Below are 16,609 nucleotides of genomic sequence, written 5' to 3' on the forward strand. Positions count from 1 at the left end.
AAATATACTTTAAGTTCATGTTGGAGATGGTAATAGTGCACATAATTAAGCTCGAAACAACTGTGAAATATTAATGAATCACGAGTAAAATATTGAGATAGTTTTCTTTAGCCATTTAGAACAAACACTGTATAATTATCGAATTTGTCTAAATGTATCAATTGATTGTGTTCGACTTATTCTACAACAAGAACTAGCATTTCGTGATCATGACGAGTCTAAAGATTGAAATAATCAATATAACTTTCTTAAACAATTACAATTTTTAGTATGAAAAGCTGTAAGAAATAATTATAAGAAAATATATTTTAATATTATCATTATTATCTTATTTTAAAATTATATTTTTTGTATTTAAGTTCGCCTCCACTAAATCAAAATTCTGGCTCTGCTCTTGCTCACGTGAGTTGAAAACTTATTTTATTTATTTAATAAAAACTTAACAAATTCTTTGAAAAGTTTAAATTTGACTTTTTATTTATGAAAATTTAACTGATATTTCTCAGATATTTTCTCTATATTTTGTAAAATTTATACTATAAATTCATGAAAAAGATATTTTATGAAAATATCGCAAATATTTTCAGAATATTTTGACGGACATAAAATTATACTCTCTATTTATATCGGTATATTTGATTTACGAAAATATCGATATTTCTATTGCGAAAATTAAGGATATTTTAAACTGTGGATACAGGAACAGTCCACAAGCAAGTAGCAACAGACTAAGGCTGTGAGAGACGTAGCAGCAAAGGAGAGTGAAGAGGAACAACAGCGGCTGCTTGAAATGGGGAGCATTGCGGAACTAAGTAATGACGAGAAGCAAGTGGCAGACACAAGCGAGGGAAAACAAAAGGTACATGCAAGCCAAGGGGATCACCACCTTGAACTGTCATTTTCTTGCTAAAATCATCGTTTGTGACCTGCACTTAAGCTTTACATGGTGAGTAGTACCAGAGGCAAAAATTTCACACCCGACAGATATGCAGGGCTGTATCAATGCAGACATACCTGCAACTGGTTGTAATCGGCTCCCCGTGTGGCAGATTGGTGGACCGGATAACCCAAACATGTCGTCTGTTGACAAATGATTCTCATCTTGACTTTGTTCAATCACAGGACTTGGCATTCTTAGTCTATTTGTTATCTGGAAACCTGTTACAGAGCTCAAGGAGTCTCTGCGATAATACGTCCTTCGCTGAGGTTGTTGAATGCAACGAAGTGCCTCGGCTGAAAGTAGGGTAAGGAAATTTGTTCATTTTACTGTTTGAAATTTGTTTTTCCATCTTCTCTTTCTAGTTGAGGGAACCTAAGGGTTTTGTAATTTCATCCTGAAATTAGTCTCTGGAAACTTCATTTCTGTTTGCTTTGTTACTTCTTAATCTGAACCGAATCTCTGAAGTTGTGAGAGGTCCCAGACCTTATTTTAATGTAGTATTTCTTGTCACAGTGGTTGTTGCCATCTGCTAAATTTGCTGAAGCCATTGTTGTACGAATGCAGTCATCAAACAACCACCTTCATCTAATGGGGTTTAAGCATAAGAATCATAATATGTTGTCGGGATTCCATGCATTTGATTTGACAATTACAGTGTAGATCTCATGTAGAGATATAATGGAAAAAATTACTCATTGGACCTACATTTTCGACCCACAAATTCAGACAATATATCACTTTCCCAAAGCATGATATACAGGATTTAGTAAACTGGGGTATGAGTGGCATGGTTGTTTGAGTAGGTTGTTAATTTTAAGTGGCCTGGCTCATTTAGATATTGTTTCAAGCTATATATTATGATTCCAAATATTATGAAAGTCAGGATCGTGTTAAAATGTCTTGAAACATTCTAATTTGAAGAAACAAAGTTGATTTTAAAGATTGTCATCCACAAAAGTAAAAATTACATGAAAAATAAGATATTCTCAATTTCCTTCATTTTTTTTAAAATTTGTTGAAAACAAGATATGTGAGTTCCATCTCAAGATGCTTTGGATATGTGAATGATGATTACTCAGTGCATTAGAGTCGATAGAACAAAAAGAGTATCCAAGGAAGGTAGGCGATAGGACTACTAAGATTGTGAGTCCACGAGGAAGGAAAAGCTACCATTCAACTTCAAGTATTTTCAAGGAAAAAGACAGAATCACCACCATCCACAGTAAAATTGGCACTGCTACACTTGCAGTGCCACCTACAACAAATGCTTTCAATTGCTGCAATTTACACAAGCTGTTGTCCAAAATCTGTAAAAACCAAGCCCATTGGAGAAGGGGGACAAAAATTATGCATGAATAACTCTACAATCAACTCAAGTGAACAGTGGTGCATGCACTGGAAATCTCCAGTCGGCCCATGTTCAGTCTTTTGACTCCGGATTTGTTGTCTTGTCGTCTGCTTATGGTTGTTCTATCTGGCCGTTCTATCTGTGAAGTTATCCACGGGGCAGGTGGTAGGAAAAAGTCCCTTCTGTATAGAATTTACTGATCTAAACTAACGCGTCGCATCTTACAAACAAGGTTGGCGGTTGGAAGGTCGAGCTGAATTCCCGAGTCTGACTTGATGAGGTCTTTCAATTGATCTCTTGGGGTTGAAAGGCATGCATGGAAAGTGGCTAAAACTGGAGGGATTGACATTGAAAGCGCTGAAAGCACATTGCTCAAGTACTCGATATCAGCAGAAAGTTGCTGAGCACCGCGGTCAGTTATGTACTGAATCCCCCGCAGCTGCTCCATGTAAAGGGCTGTTGCACCTTCTGCAACCTTAGGACAAGAAGAGAAGATAATTTCTGATTTTTTACCTTTTTATTGCAAAATGGACTTCATAAACTAGTATATAGAAGAGAATAAGTGTTTTATAAATAATTTCACGGAAAATTATACTTAATGAGTCTATCGTACATCCACCTAGCCATGTTCCATACAAATCCCATGTCCTATTCAAAGTCACCAATTTATAAGAAGATGGAAGTAATTTATTAAAGCAACGGGATGGCTCCTATTTGTTCTTACCACTTACAACTGCCGCCCCCCTCTATAAAGGAAAAAAGAAATGCTGAGAAGAGAGAAAGGTGGGTTACCTTGAACATCCATTCAGTTGCGAAGAACTGAGCATCATCAGCGTTGGCATCATTATTAGAAATGCCCTCAGCGAGTGGTTCCAGTTGTTGGGGTAGAGTGAGAAGATATTCACCAACACTAGTCACATAGGACTGGGGGTATGCACTAAAGCTTGGAAGAGGGAAAGCACTTGGTTCCTCAACAGACGACCAGATTGGCAGACGAGACACATCACTAAGTCGTTGCCGTACTTTCGATATGAGAACATCATAAACAAGTTCATTCACTGCATCTGTAAATGCTGTGACTCGTTGCGATGCAACTGGAAGGGCATGGAACCGGGGGTCTTTTGACTGTAACAGAATACACGAACATAAGATGGAGGCAAGATAAGTAACTCGATGCCAAATGAAAAGAACAACGGAATTTAGTGTTTGGGATGAGAAAGTATATGAAATGGGCAAAAACCATCAAGGAGAACAAACAAATCCATTCTCTCAAATTATACATGTAGGATCATTCATAAATTCTAGAAGAAAAAAAATGCAGAAATTGTCAAAATGAATGGTTAACATGGCATACAGGTTGCAAGGAACTGCAGAGATTGCCCTCTTAAATTGCGTTCAACATTAGCTTCCATCAGACCTGGACTTTTCATTTTTGTTTTTCTTAAGATTCTCTAGCTGAAGCAACCACTGCGCCAACATATATTTCAATCTAACCATTAGCATCAGCTGTTTTTGCTAAAAGTAATTCTTCCAACTAGGATCTTACTGTGAAAATCATAGACAAGGAAATGCACTTGAACACATGTATTCAGAAACACTGTCACTTAAGCAACGGAAGCCTTCCTTACAGTCCCAAATATGAGATGCAACAACTAAGATCTTAACATGTTCGAAAAAGCTTAGTCAAGTTTATACAGTGATTAAATATATGTAATAATTTCAGTTAATATTTTTATCAAAAATAATTTCAAATACAATAAAATAATTTCCAAATTTGGGTGCGAAGTACATTGCTAGGTATAATTTCAAAAAAAAAATAATTACAATGAAAAAAGAGAGAGAGAAACAAAGAGAATGAGAAATAAGAGGAAGTCACCATTTCAAAAGCCTTATTTGGCCATCACAAATGAAAGAGAAGAAGCAAAAGAAGAAGAGAAGGTTGCCAAGAACCTCCAGTGACAGTGCTTTCTTTGGCTATTGCAACAGATAGAAACAGAATAGAAGAAGAGAATGTTGCCATTGCCATCACCATTGCAGGAGGCTTCTTTGGCTATCCTCACATAGAGAGGAGAAGAAAAGGACTTCACCACTAGAGCCCCTGGGGATGGAACTATCTTTCGCTGTACATTATTGGAGGGAGGGAGGGGGAGAGAGAGTCAGGAAAATACATCATGTAGGCACTCTTTAACTTAATTGCATCAGTTTGTTGATTCCTTGATTTTGTTTATTTGGCAGCTATCCTTCTGGCCGTTTAACTTAAAAACTTTTCTTTTCAAATCATGTGCCATCTAATCTATTCCAGTTAGATCACATTATTTCATTGTTTTCAGGGTGGGTATTCGGTGACATGTACATAACTGGAATGTAGGGAAAATAATCAGATTCATCAAAGGATGGACACAAAGAAGTAGACTGAGGCAACATGAGGTTCTTCCCAACTCCTAACCAAATAGAACAGGAAATAAATGGAAAAAGGGAGTTCAAAATAACAACACAAGTATAATGTGAACCTGCTCTAAAAGGTTGAAGAGTTTCCGAGCCTTCTCAGGAATGTCAAGAAGCCTTAAAGCTGCCACATCCAAGGCCGCCCTCCCACCTGAAGATAACTCGCCACTTCTATCATCAATGGACACATGGGCATGGTTTTTTAGGTCCAGCATAGAACCAAATACTGAAAATGAGAGGCTTGTGCTAAGTCTAGCAAGAGTAGCTCTCAAGGAAGCCTCAAAGACTGAGGATCTGCTTGTTAAACAATCTGCCACAGTGAGGATCTGCAATGCACCTTGGACAATGGACCATTCCTCCTCATTTGAAATCAAGTCAGTCTTACGAGAAATATGAACTCCTTCCTTTTTGTCCAGTCCAATTTCCTTCTTTGAACCAACACCATCACCCGCAATATCCACTATACATATGGCTCTCAATGATTTCAAGGTTTCTTGCAGGATGGAAATATACTGTAACACAACATCATCAAGGGCAAGAATTAGCTCATCTGCCTCAGACCCACCAGTAAAGCTGATGCATCTCTCCACAGAGGCTTCAAGAAGAATAATGACTTGTGGAATGGATTCTTCCATTCTTCGTACTGTCTCACTAAGTTCAATTCCCTGGGCCCCAACTCCACGAGCAACAGCTCCCCTAAGATCTACTCCTGCAATCTCAGCAGAGAGGATAAGACGTTCCATCTGTCCATACCTACAATGCAGGTTATGTAGTAGGTTATCAGATGGAAAACAGGATACATTCTTGAGCCAAATAATTATGTTTCTCAAAACTGAATAATTTACTGCAATTTCCCAATTGTGATACAAGACAAAAGTAAATATGTGCTTGGTCCAACTTAAGCATGAGGCATGTAATTAACATGTACTCAACTCAGGGGTATATTATATGCATTATAATCAGAGTGAATAAGTTTTGGTTATAAGTTTTGAGTCATTCTAGACATATATATGATGAGAACATGTTCTTGAATCTGAAGTCACTATCAAGCACGATTACCAAAACATAATTCCCAAGAGATCCTGACATAGTGGGAGATTGAAGAAACAAGGAAACAAATCAAAGCTGGAACAATAACATGAAAATTAGGGTTTAACAAAACCTCAAAAGTTGAATTAGAATAATAAGGATATTTACATATTGTCTTGAAAGGTCATAGCAGTAATAAGTGCAAGTCATTTATCACAAAGGAATCCTTCTAATTTCAGCCATCCCGCTATACTAAAAAGTCATATTATAGTCACATGACTACTTGTTAAAGCTAATAATATAAATACTAATAATAAGCTAAACAACAACACATCAAGATTTTATCACTTTATATGGATTTGGCTACCTAATTCTAACTCACCAGTTCTATCTATGACCTTATCTTATGTAAGGCCTTTACAACTTATAACTTAAGTGTCTCCCACCAAGTTTTTCCTAGTTTTCCTCTGCCTCTTTTGCTAGACACTTGTTCCATTCCATTCGCTCTTCTCATAAGAGCCTCTATTGGTTTTCTTCTTGCATGAATCATCATAATTGTCTCCCAGACATCAAACTGATCTTTGCTTGAAATGAATTGATCTTCCAGTTTCACCATAAACTGATATTTTTACTAGAACTTACATTCCATGTATTCAATTTTCAATATGCTAATTTAAAATCTCTAGATTTTAAAGTGTTCCTCCGCATCTAGAGCTTAGTATTCACTTTTTTTTTTTGGCTCATCCATCGACAAAATGCCATCAGCAAATGGCATATACACCAAGGCACTATCAGAACCCTATGGTGGTTAGAGGGTTGAGATGGTAGTATGGGGGAAGTAACAGTGGGTTGGCAGTTGTAACAAGTAACAGTAAGTTGTTAGCTACAGCTGTAACAAGTAACAGTAGGCTGTTAGCTAGGGGTTTAAACGGTTGAGGGGGCAGTTAGGTGGTTGGGTAGATTGTTAATATGGTTGGAGAAATAACCACCGATTGTTAGGGTGTAACTGCCAATGATTGGCGGGAGGATGGGCCTATATAAAGGAACTTTCCCTCTCAATAAAAGGCATCAATGAATTCTTTATCAACTTTCAATTCCTTCCCTATCTCTCAATTTCCCTCTGTTTCACTCTGTCTCTCCCGTTTCTTCCTCTCTCTTTCTCTCTTCATCCCTACCCTAATTCCCCTCACTCAAGGAGAATTACCCTGTCAGGACCAAGACCCTGACAAGCACCTTTGCCTGGATAAGTTCAATGAGTTCATCCATTATTAGGGAACTGTTGACGTAATCCAATTGTAACTGAAAACATTATCTCCACATGTTTTGGCACATGTTTATACTCCATGACATGTGTCATTTGCAGCTGGAAGTCGAAAAGCCCCAATAATTCCACATGAAGTTCTTTCTACAGGCAGTCCCAAGCTCAAATAAAGGAGAATGATTGTGTTAGGTAGTACAACCAACTTAAAATTTGTTAAATCAAACATCATGGATTTTCGACAATTGACAACATAAACTAAACAAAAAAGAAAAATAAAAACACAAATAAATCAAAGAATATGCTCCAACATCAGATTTTGTTTCACATGCATCCAACTTAAGACTCTCTCTAGTGTGTGGGCACACATGGGCAGGTATCTTTAAGCATCCATAAAAATAATTAAAAAAAAAACAATATCCTAGTAGGTGCTCCATCCTTGAACTTATTGGGATGGCATGATCCACCACTCATTCTAACAACTATTGACGAAATATCCTTTAACACTTCAGTTTGTTCATTTTCATCTAATAAAACTTTAGAAGTAACTTTCTTTGAGTTCTTTGACCACCTAAAAATGCAAGACTTCTAATAGCAATTGTTTCTACAATTCCTGTTCTAGTTCCCAAGTTATAGCATCATTTGAATGAAATAGCAAAAGCAATAAATAAACAAATAAAGGGCATGCATCAAGCCCAGTCATACGTACTTCTGTTTGAATGATTCATAAGGGAAATATATTGCCTTCAGTGTGTCCAATAAAACCTGGAGATCAGATTCTGAAAACAGGTGTTGAATATTTCTAGCAAAAGACCCCGTCACATTGTGTAGTTCAATCAGTGCCTCAATATGTTTGGTCTGAACTTTAATGCCCTTTGGCATATCACCAGAAATGATATCTAGCAGACCTGCAAATTGAAAATCACAACTGCAAATGGATTCAGTACCTAAATCCAGATCCATCAAATCTAGAAATTGTCTCTCTGAAACTCAGGCTTCTAGATCAAATTTGAAATGCATAAAAGATGAAAATCAAAATGTATTAGTGAATGAGGGAGCGATTAAGGAGAGATGGAATGAGTATTTCACAAAATTATTCAATGATGATGGCGACACAAGAGTTAGGTTGGGACATCTTAGTAATTCCATAGGGAACGTGAGCTATACATTTTATCGACGCATAAGTCCAAATGAAATAAGGCAAGCATTAAAAAAGATAAAAAATCATAAGGCGGTGGGACATGATAATATACCAATAGAAGCATGGAAATGCATGGGAGAATAGGGTATCTCCTGGCTAACGAAATTATTTAACGCGATTCTTAAATAAAAAAAGATGCCAGATGAGTAGAGGAAGAGTACTTTGGTCCCTATATATAAGAACAAAGGAGATGTTCAAAACTGTAAAAATTACAGAAGAATTAAGTTAATGAGTCATACCATGAAACTCTGGGAGAGAGTAATAGAATAGAGGCTCAGAAAAGAAACAGAGGTCTTAGAAAATCAGTTTGGTTTCATGTCCGGTAGGTCAACAATGGAAGCTATATACCTACTGAGGCGCCTAATGGAAAGGTATCGGGATTATCAGAAGGACCTACATATGGTGTTTATAGATCTAGAAAAGGCCTATGATAGGGTCCCTAGAGAAGTATTATGGAGAGTTTTAGAGAAGAAAGGAGTCCAAATAGCCTATATACAAGCCCTTAAGGACATGTATCATGGTGCAGAGACAAGGGTCAGAACATGCGGAGGGGATACTGAACCGTTTAAAATTACAATAGGATTGCATCAAGGTTCTGCACTAAGTCCATACTTATTTGCTTTAGTAATGGATGAACTCACTAAAGATATTCAGACAGAGGTGCCATGGTGTATGCTATTTGCAGACGACATAGTGTTGGTGGATGAAACAAAAGAAGGAGTGAACACTAAGCTTGAGTTATGGAGAAACAATTTAGAATCTAAGGGGTTTAAATTAAGCAGAAAGAAAACATAATGTATGGAATGTAAATTTAGTAAGAATACAAGAATGGATGATGTTATAATAAAATTGGAAGACCAAATCTTACAAAGAAAAGACCATTTTCGATATTTGGGATCAGTGATTCAAAAAAATGGAGAAATTTACGAGGATGTCACACATAGAATTAAGGCAGGTTGGCTAAAATGGAGAAATGCATCGGGAATGTTATGTGATGGTAAAATCCCATTAAAATTGAAAGGAAAATTCTATAGGATATCTATAAGACCAGTTTTGTTGTACGGCTCAGAATGTTAGGCAGTCAAATACCAACATGAGCAAAAGACGAGTGTAGCGGAGATGAGGATGTTAAGATGGATATGCGGCCATACAAGAAAAGATAAAATTAGAAATGAAGTTATTCGTAATAAGATAGGAGTAGTGCCAATAGAGGAGAAGATGAGAGAGACTAGACTAAGATGGTTTGGTCATGTGAGAAGGAGACCAAGAGATGCTCCTGTGAGGAGAGTTGATGAAATGGAACAATTAATCAAAAAAATAGGTAGAGGCAGACCTAAGAAGACTTTGAGGGAGACATTAAAGTTTGATATGAAGTGTATGGATCTCAATGAAGATATGACAAAAGATAAAAATACATGGAAGTCTAGAATTTATGTAGCCGACCCCACATAGTGGGATAAAGGCTGGATATGTTGTTGTTGTTGTTGTAATGATATGACACCACAGGGCTTAAAGAAACTAGTACAGATAATCAAACAAGCAGCAAAAACCCATAGTTGTATTATCACATCAAAGACCAACAAACTCATCTAGCCACGGAGATATATTTACAATATCAGACTTAAGATTGTTGCAAGTCACTTGGCATCTTACCAAGGTTTCATACAAAGGTCCCCACTGCTAGTGAACTGTATATCAAGTTACGTGCATGTATTGGAGGATCACATACAAGTGATAAATCAAGGATTTGAAAACATGGTCGGATGATATGTTCATATATGAACTCTGTGTGCGGTTGTGTATCACAGAGAGGGAGAGAAAGAGTCTGTATATGTTCATATATGAACTCTGTGTGGCTGTGTTTCACAGAGAGGGAGAGAAAGAGTCTATATATGTTCATATATGAACTCTGTGTGTGGTTGTGTATCACAGAGAGGGAGGGAAAGAGTCTATATATGTTCATATATGAACTCTGTGTGTGGTTGTGTATCATAGAAAGGGAGGAAGAGAGTCTGACAAATAATGATTGTGTCACTTTTTTTTTCAATAACAAAACAGATTTCTTGTTTTGCTTTATCATGTATATGCTCATTAGATTTGTTGAAAAACACATGTAAAGTCTATTAGATAATAAACTTCCTGCTAATATTTTCATCTTTATTTTTTTTTTAAACAAAATGCAGGAAGTTTGCATTGACTAGACGCAGGGGCGACATACAGGAGGAAAATGTAAGACATAAACCATCAAAAAATTTAATGAGCTTCACTTCTGAAAATGGAAAGACAAACCCAACAATATATACCATATTACCCTGTTGCTGTCAAATCATGCAGAACAAAATATACTGTCTAAAAGAAGAAAATTCTACTTAATACAAACACATAGAGGTGCTAAAGCTCAACCTTTAGCCAATGCTTTTGTTTCAGGAACAACTTCTCCCGTTGCTAGGTTGGTACGGGCTACAAAACTTGAACCCACTGTTGCCATTGTGTCAATTAGAAGCTTTGGGACAAGAGTCCTATAATCATCTGGAAAAGCAATCATGCACCTGTGAATAAGACATGCAAATCCAGGAATTAAGTTCTTTCTGAGAGAAAAAGTAAATCTTATAGAATATACATTTCAACATAATATCTTCATTAGCAAACCTGAATTTCCCAAGGCATAAAATTTTCTTAAAGGAGGAATTACCAAAGACCAAAGGTCACCATCCAGGAATTATGCTCTACCTAACTAGATGATTTTGGAGATTAGAGAACTACATTAATATATATCTTTGCAGATTTAAGTAAACGCAGATCTTGAGTTAAAACACTTAAGCAACACGTAGACCACAGTAAACATTGGCACTCCATGCAGAAATGTGTATTGCAGTTATCACATTGATCCTTCATGTTCTGAATATGGCACCCAGATATGCGTGGTATCATGGTCATCCTGCATATTTTGCCAAGACACTGGTGTTTCAGAAGAACCCTCACAGTGCCTTTACTGTCTACCAAGTTAATGTAAAAGTAGAAAATACGTGTACATTCCACGTATGATAAAATACAGAACCATAAGGTCGTTTACCAGTAAAGCCTGGACAATGTAGGAAACCTTGAGACTGTAAACCAATTAATGAATGCTTCACATGCACTACCTATTACAAGTTACACAAAAGCACATCCTCTCATGATAAGAATCCCAAGAAAAAAGAGTAGGGAAGAGGATGAAGTGATTCAAATATTCCTTGGAAAGGGGACATAACCAACTCTAAAGAGGCCATAGACTTTTCTAATTACTTTACTCTATAAGTAAGGCATGGCTTATAAAAGCATAAAGCAGTTCTCTATAGTGTGCACTTATCAAGGACATTTTTAATCAGCACCCATGTGAAAAATAATATTAGCAAGAAAATCCTCAGTTTAGATATTTATTGTCCCTGTCTATCAACTCTATCCTAACAACAAAAGGAATGTGAAACAGGAACTAAAGGCATCAACTTTACCACTTCCATTCTTGTTCTAAATAAAGCAGCAATTCGTCATAGAAACTGGGCAACCAACTGGAGAATGAAACTGCAGGCAAGCTTGACTGAATATCTTGACTACTGGATATCCTTTCAAGTTCATTTTTCTCACTTACAAGCTTCATAGCTCGCTGTCTTGATTCAAAATCTTCCCAAAGCTGTTTTATAGGCTTTAAATGAACTTTAGCGTATTGCTGCTCTAAAGACTTGAACCTCCCAATTCGAATAAGAGTTCCCTTCAAATCTTGAGCAACATCGACCTGGAGATCGAGAAATGGAAGAAACAGTTGAAGAAATTTACGTGTATAGGAGCCAAGAGCAAAAAGGTAAAGAAGTCAGGCAAACAACATGAAGGCAACCAATGTAAACCAGTTTTGAAAGCATTTAACCTTGCGGTTGGATAAAGCATCTGTCAAACGTGGCTGAACCATTGTATCTAATCTGTCCTCTAAAACTTCGAGCTGCTTCCTAATATTTGCAAATTCGGCAACCTGAAAATTCAGGGCTTCAGAAAAATTGGAGATGGAGTATTACAGATGACAAACACAGCAAACTTGGCTAAGATAAATATTTACCTCACCAACAGCAGACAAACAATGCCTCATGTTAGCCAAGGTTTCAGCAGCACGTTGAAGATCACCACTAGCAAACACATCTTCAACAGTTGCACTTAATTGAGTTAACCCAGCGGCGTCCTAATTATAAATGACATAAACAAATCAGTTCCTAAAAGACCTCTTGTTGAACTGGTAGACTTTGCACCAGAAGTCAGAAAAAACAGATTATTATAATCTTTACTACCTGCAATGTTTCGTATGCAGCTTCCATCCTCCTTTTGACTGTATCAACTTTGGCTAGGGTGGCTACAGATTCCGCTGAGGATCCCTCTGCCTGTGAAAACACATTCTTTGTCTAAAAATGATTTTCTTGATTTGGTTATCCATAAAAATGTACAGATATAAGCACTTATATTTTCCTTCCCCTTGAGAAATCATAATCTCAAGCATGGTTGTCAAAGGGGCAAGGCACATTGAAGTGCAAAAGAATGTTTGGGGCCTTGGCATGAGGCACAAGGCGAATCGTAAAACTCGTGCACAAGAGGCACAAATTTATTCAAAATGCTTAAAAAATACTTATAAGCCATTTTTTTTTCAATATGTACCTATAAGGAGATGGAAGCAAACTCATAAAATCATAAATGAAAAATAACTAACCCTATAATAACAACTAATATTATTGCAGAAAGCAATTAGTTTCTCCGCACTGCAAATGAAATTAGAAGAAAGAAAAAATTACAGCAGAACACATTACAAAAAACAATTACAGAAAGATAATTAGTTTTTTCTAATTTCTTTTGCAGTTATAAGAAAGAAAAAAACTACAGCAGAAGACACAGCAAAAACAGTTAGTTTCTTTTGCAATTAGTTTCTTTTAAATTGCAAAAGAAACTAGAAGAGAGAAAAAAGAAATCAGTAGAACACACAGTGAAAAACAAGTATAGAAAAAAAATTCTTTTGCAATTAATTTATTCTAAATTGCAATAGAAGTTAGGAGATAGAAAAATAAATTAGAGTAGAACAAAGCAAAAAACAATAACAACAAAGAATTAGTTTTTTTTTTTGCAATTAGTTTCTTCTAAATTGTAAAAGAAATCAGAAGAAATAAAAATAGAGTAGAACGCACAGGGAATGCACAGTGACGCAACCAACAACCACAATTTCATGCTGGCTAACACAGAAAAGGTCACCAAGAGGGTGGTCACCTGCCTCCAGTGACTCAGTAGGTGTAAACAGGTCACCAGAGGACAGGCCACGAGCCCACACATGCAACTAGTTCTCCAATGTGTGAATATCACTGCCAAAGGATCCCGGCCAGTGGGAGATAACAAAATGGACAAGAAATAGGGTTTTAATACACTTACATATACAAGGCACATGAGGTGTGCACCTCATGCATGGCACTACACCTCAGTGGTGATGAGGCACATAGAGCTGCACCACACACCTAGGAGTGCCTCATCTAAAAACTTAAGTAGATAGAGGATTAACTTTATCTTTTCTATTATTATTTTTACTTTCAACATGTCCCCTCTCACGTGGCCAGGCTTCAATGCATAACTGGTCCAAACACATGCAACTAATGAAATATTGGGTTGGCAATGAGATCAGAACTTAGGACCTTTTGCCTGCTCTAATACCATGTTGAGTTGTTAACCACCATTTCATCTAAAAGCTTAAGATGGTAGATATAGGGTTAACTTTAGCTTTTATATTACTATTTGTATTCTCGACATTGTTGAATGTTGATTTTTTATTTAACTAAAACTTAGTCCCAGCTGCAAACTGCCCAACATGAGTATGTGCCAGCCCAGCAACCAACAAACAACATTGCCTTAAGTTGGCTGGTTGGGCTTATGTATGCATAATGCATCAACACTATACTAAACAACATTATATATATATATGTATACATATCTACAATCATCCAAGTTGGGGGCCTTATACCTGCCCCCTACTCTCCCTCCCCCCGCCACCACCACCCCCCCCCAAAAAAAAAATTAATCATAGCCTCCCTGTTAGACAAAATTTTAGATCTATACCAACCCCAAATGGACCAAATTTGTCAAATAGCGGTTGACTTAGGTAAAAATTGTCATCTCTAATAAAGGGTGTCTTCCTAAGGTTGTGGGTAGATTAGGGATAAGAGCGTTGAAAATGTTTGACAAACCTCTCTTTGATAAATGGTTATGGAGGTTTCTGTGCAACAGGCAGGGTCTTTTGAATAGGTTTAATGTTGGTAAGTGTGGGTCCTAATAGGGGTTGGTCCGCATGCCCTCTTAAGTCCCTTAGCATGGTAGGATTATGGGAGGGGATTGTGAAGGTCTAGGGAGAACTTTTTAAGTTCGTGTCATTTGAGGTTGAGAGTGGGCGTAGAGTTAGATTTTGGCTAGATATTGTAGTCACAGATCACTGTGTGACTTGTTTTTTAACCTCTTCTGATGGCCAATCATCATCACAAGCTACTAGGTGGAGATAAAAATAGTTACCCCCAGTTTTTTTTTGAGATCCTTGGAGCTCATTTATGTATGATACAGGATGAGGATAAATGAGTTCAGCATCTGCTGAAAGGAGGTGACCTTTCTTTTTGCTTGTTCTACAATGACTTTTATGACGAAGGAGGAGACCTAAAAGATATTCTGGATGTTGACAGCTCCTTCCAGCTTGGTTTGGTTCTTAGTTTTGATAATTTGAGAAAGTGAGGTTAAGTTATGGCTACTTCCCATTTGGGCCTTTTCTTTCCCATTTTGGTGTTCAATGGATGATGCTAGCTTCTATAAAATGATTTTTTAGGTCCATGGAGTTGGCTTGTCCATGTGAAAGGTAAATACTTCATGTAGCATATTAGAGAGGAACTTGAGAGCTTTTGAGGGCATAGACTCTCAGACTTTTTATTGTTATGGGAACCATTCTCATTTACTATTATTGTAGTTGTTGGACAATCCCTCCCTCTTTCTCCATTCATGTATGCATTTTTGTTGCTGAGATTTTTTCGTATGTAACTTTTGTGCTTTCTTTTGTATAGGATTTGCCCTCTTTTGGTGATTGATTCCTATGTATATTTTGTTACTTATTCAGAGAAAAAGAAAAGAAGAGCAAGTACAAGCCTTAATCTAAACTCAAGCATAGCTGACTAAAAAGCCTTAATAACTCCCAAGTGCGTGATGCCAATTCTGATACAATCAGCAGATAAAACCAGTACCACCTAAAAAAACCTAGCTATCTTTCCAATTGGATGCATTCAGATTTGGGTTTTCTATATTAGCCATTGCAAATATGCTTCTACAGCATATTAATCAAGCTATATGTATCCATATATCTACATGTAACCACAGATACACATGCTCCGGATGAATCTGGTGCAATTACTAAAAGCCTAAATCTAACACCAAGTGATTATTCTACATTAAGATACAATCCGTAGATATATGTGTGTGTATCCAACTGCCTTGAAGGCAATCCATCCAATTGGGAGAACTCTGATCCAGGCCTTTCTATATTCACTCTAACACTACTGTTTCAACAGCATATTCCATGTGTACCAACACGGGATGTCATAAATGTTAGATCCACGGGGATGTGACTAGGACCATTCACTCAAATTCATCACAAATTTTCCAATTTTTTGAGAAATTAGGTACAACGCCATCAACATGAGGCCTTGTAAGCGTCGCCTACAAGTTTTGGGGGGACGCCGACGACAGGGTGCCAGAGGAGAGGGCCGGTAAGAGCTTTAACTTAATTCAGTTACTAGATCGACGTGCAAGCGAACACGCAAATGCATACATTCTAGACCGATATAGTGAAAAAACTTGAACAATTCATCCAAACTGAAGCACATTTTCACGAATTTCAGAACAGAACATAATGCTACAAACACGAGGACTTGCGAGTACGGCGTAGATGTTACCTTCTTGAGTTTTTGGAGGATACCGGCGACTGAATGGCGGAGGGAGAGGGCGTCCTCGCGAAGGCGGAGGACGTCGCGAGTGGCGCGGGGCACGCGGAGGAGGGCGGAGGCGCTCTGCTCCTCGAGGGAGGCGGCGATCTCCTCGGACAACATCTGCAGCTTCATCTCCACATCCACGAGGTGCTTCTCCACCGGCTCTTGCGGGTGCCGCGCCTGGCACGCCGCGTTGATCCATTTCTTGGCATCGAACTTCTCATCGGAGAACGAGGTCAGATCCACCATCATATTTACAGATCACCAGATGATTCGATCTCTGTTCCACTCTACTTGTTCAATTCATCGGTTCAGTTTAACGGAGAGTTCTTCTCTTCTGTTCACTCTTCGCGGTATGAGATTTCTGTTTATTCAG

At 37.5% G+C, this 16,609-nt stretch overlaps 1 protein-coding gene across 1 annotated transcript; it reads right to left on the reverse strand.

Moving 5' to 3' along the window:
- Positions 1–2,062: 2,062 nt before the first annotated feature.
- On the reverse strand, positions 2,063–16,609 carry LOC127797776 (conserved oligomeric Golgi complex subunit 7). The gene is made up of 10 exons (XM_052330917.1): positions 16,201–16,609; positions 12,535–12,624; positions 12,309–12,428; positions 12,123–12,224; positions 11,713–11,993; positions 10,625–10,770; positions 7,730–7,928; positions 4,799–5,486; positions 3,081–3,413; positions 2,063–2,763 (listed from the first exon to the last, which is right to left on the reverse strand). Exons 1-10 carry the CDS (start codon positions 16,483–16,485, stop codon positions 2,482–2,484), a joined length of 2,526 nt encoding a protein of 841 aa, XP_052186877.1. The 5' UTR covers positions 16,486–16,609; the 3' UTR covers positions 2,063–2,481.

This window comes from Diospyros lotus, chromosome 3 (assembly GCF_014633365.1).
Source record: "Diospyros lotus cultivar Yz01 chromosome 3, ASM1463336v1, whole genome shotgun sequence".
Classification (NCBI taxonomy): Eukaryota; Viridiplantae; Streptophyta; class Magnoliopsida; order Ericales; family Ebenaceae; genus Diospyros; species Diospyros lotus.

Coding starts and splice junctions, on each gene's coding strand:
- LOC127797776 (XM_052330917.1), bottom strand. CDS start 16,485: ATGATGGTGGATCTGACCTCGTTCTCCGATGAGAAGTTCGATGCCAAG. Junction 12,429..12,534: donor CTGCATACGAAACATTGCAG/GTAGTAAAGATT, acceptor ATTTATAATTAG/GACGCCGCTGGGTTAACTCA. Junction 11,994..12,122: donor ATGCTTTATCCAACCGCAAG/GTTAAATGCTTT, acceptor CTCGATCTCCAG/GTCGATGTTGCTCAAGATTT.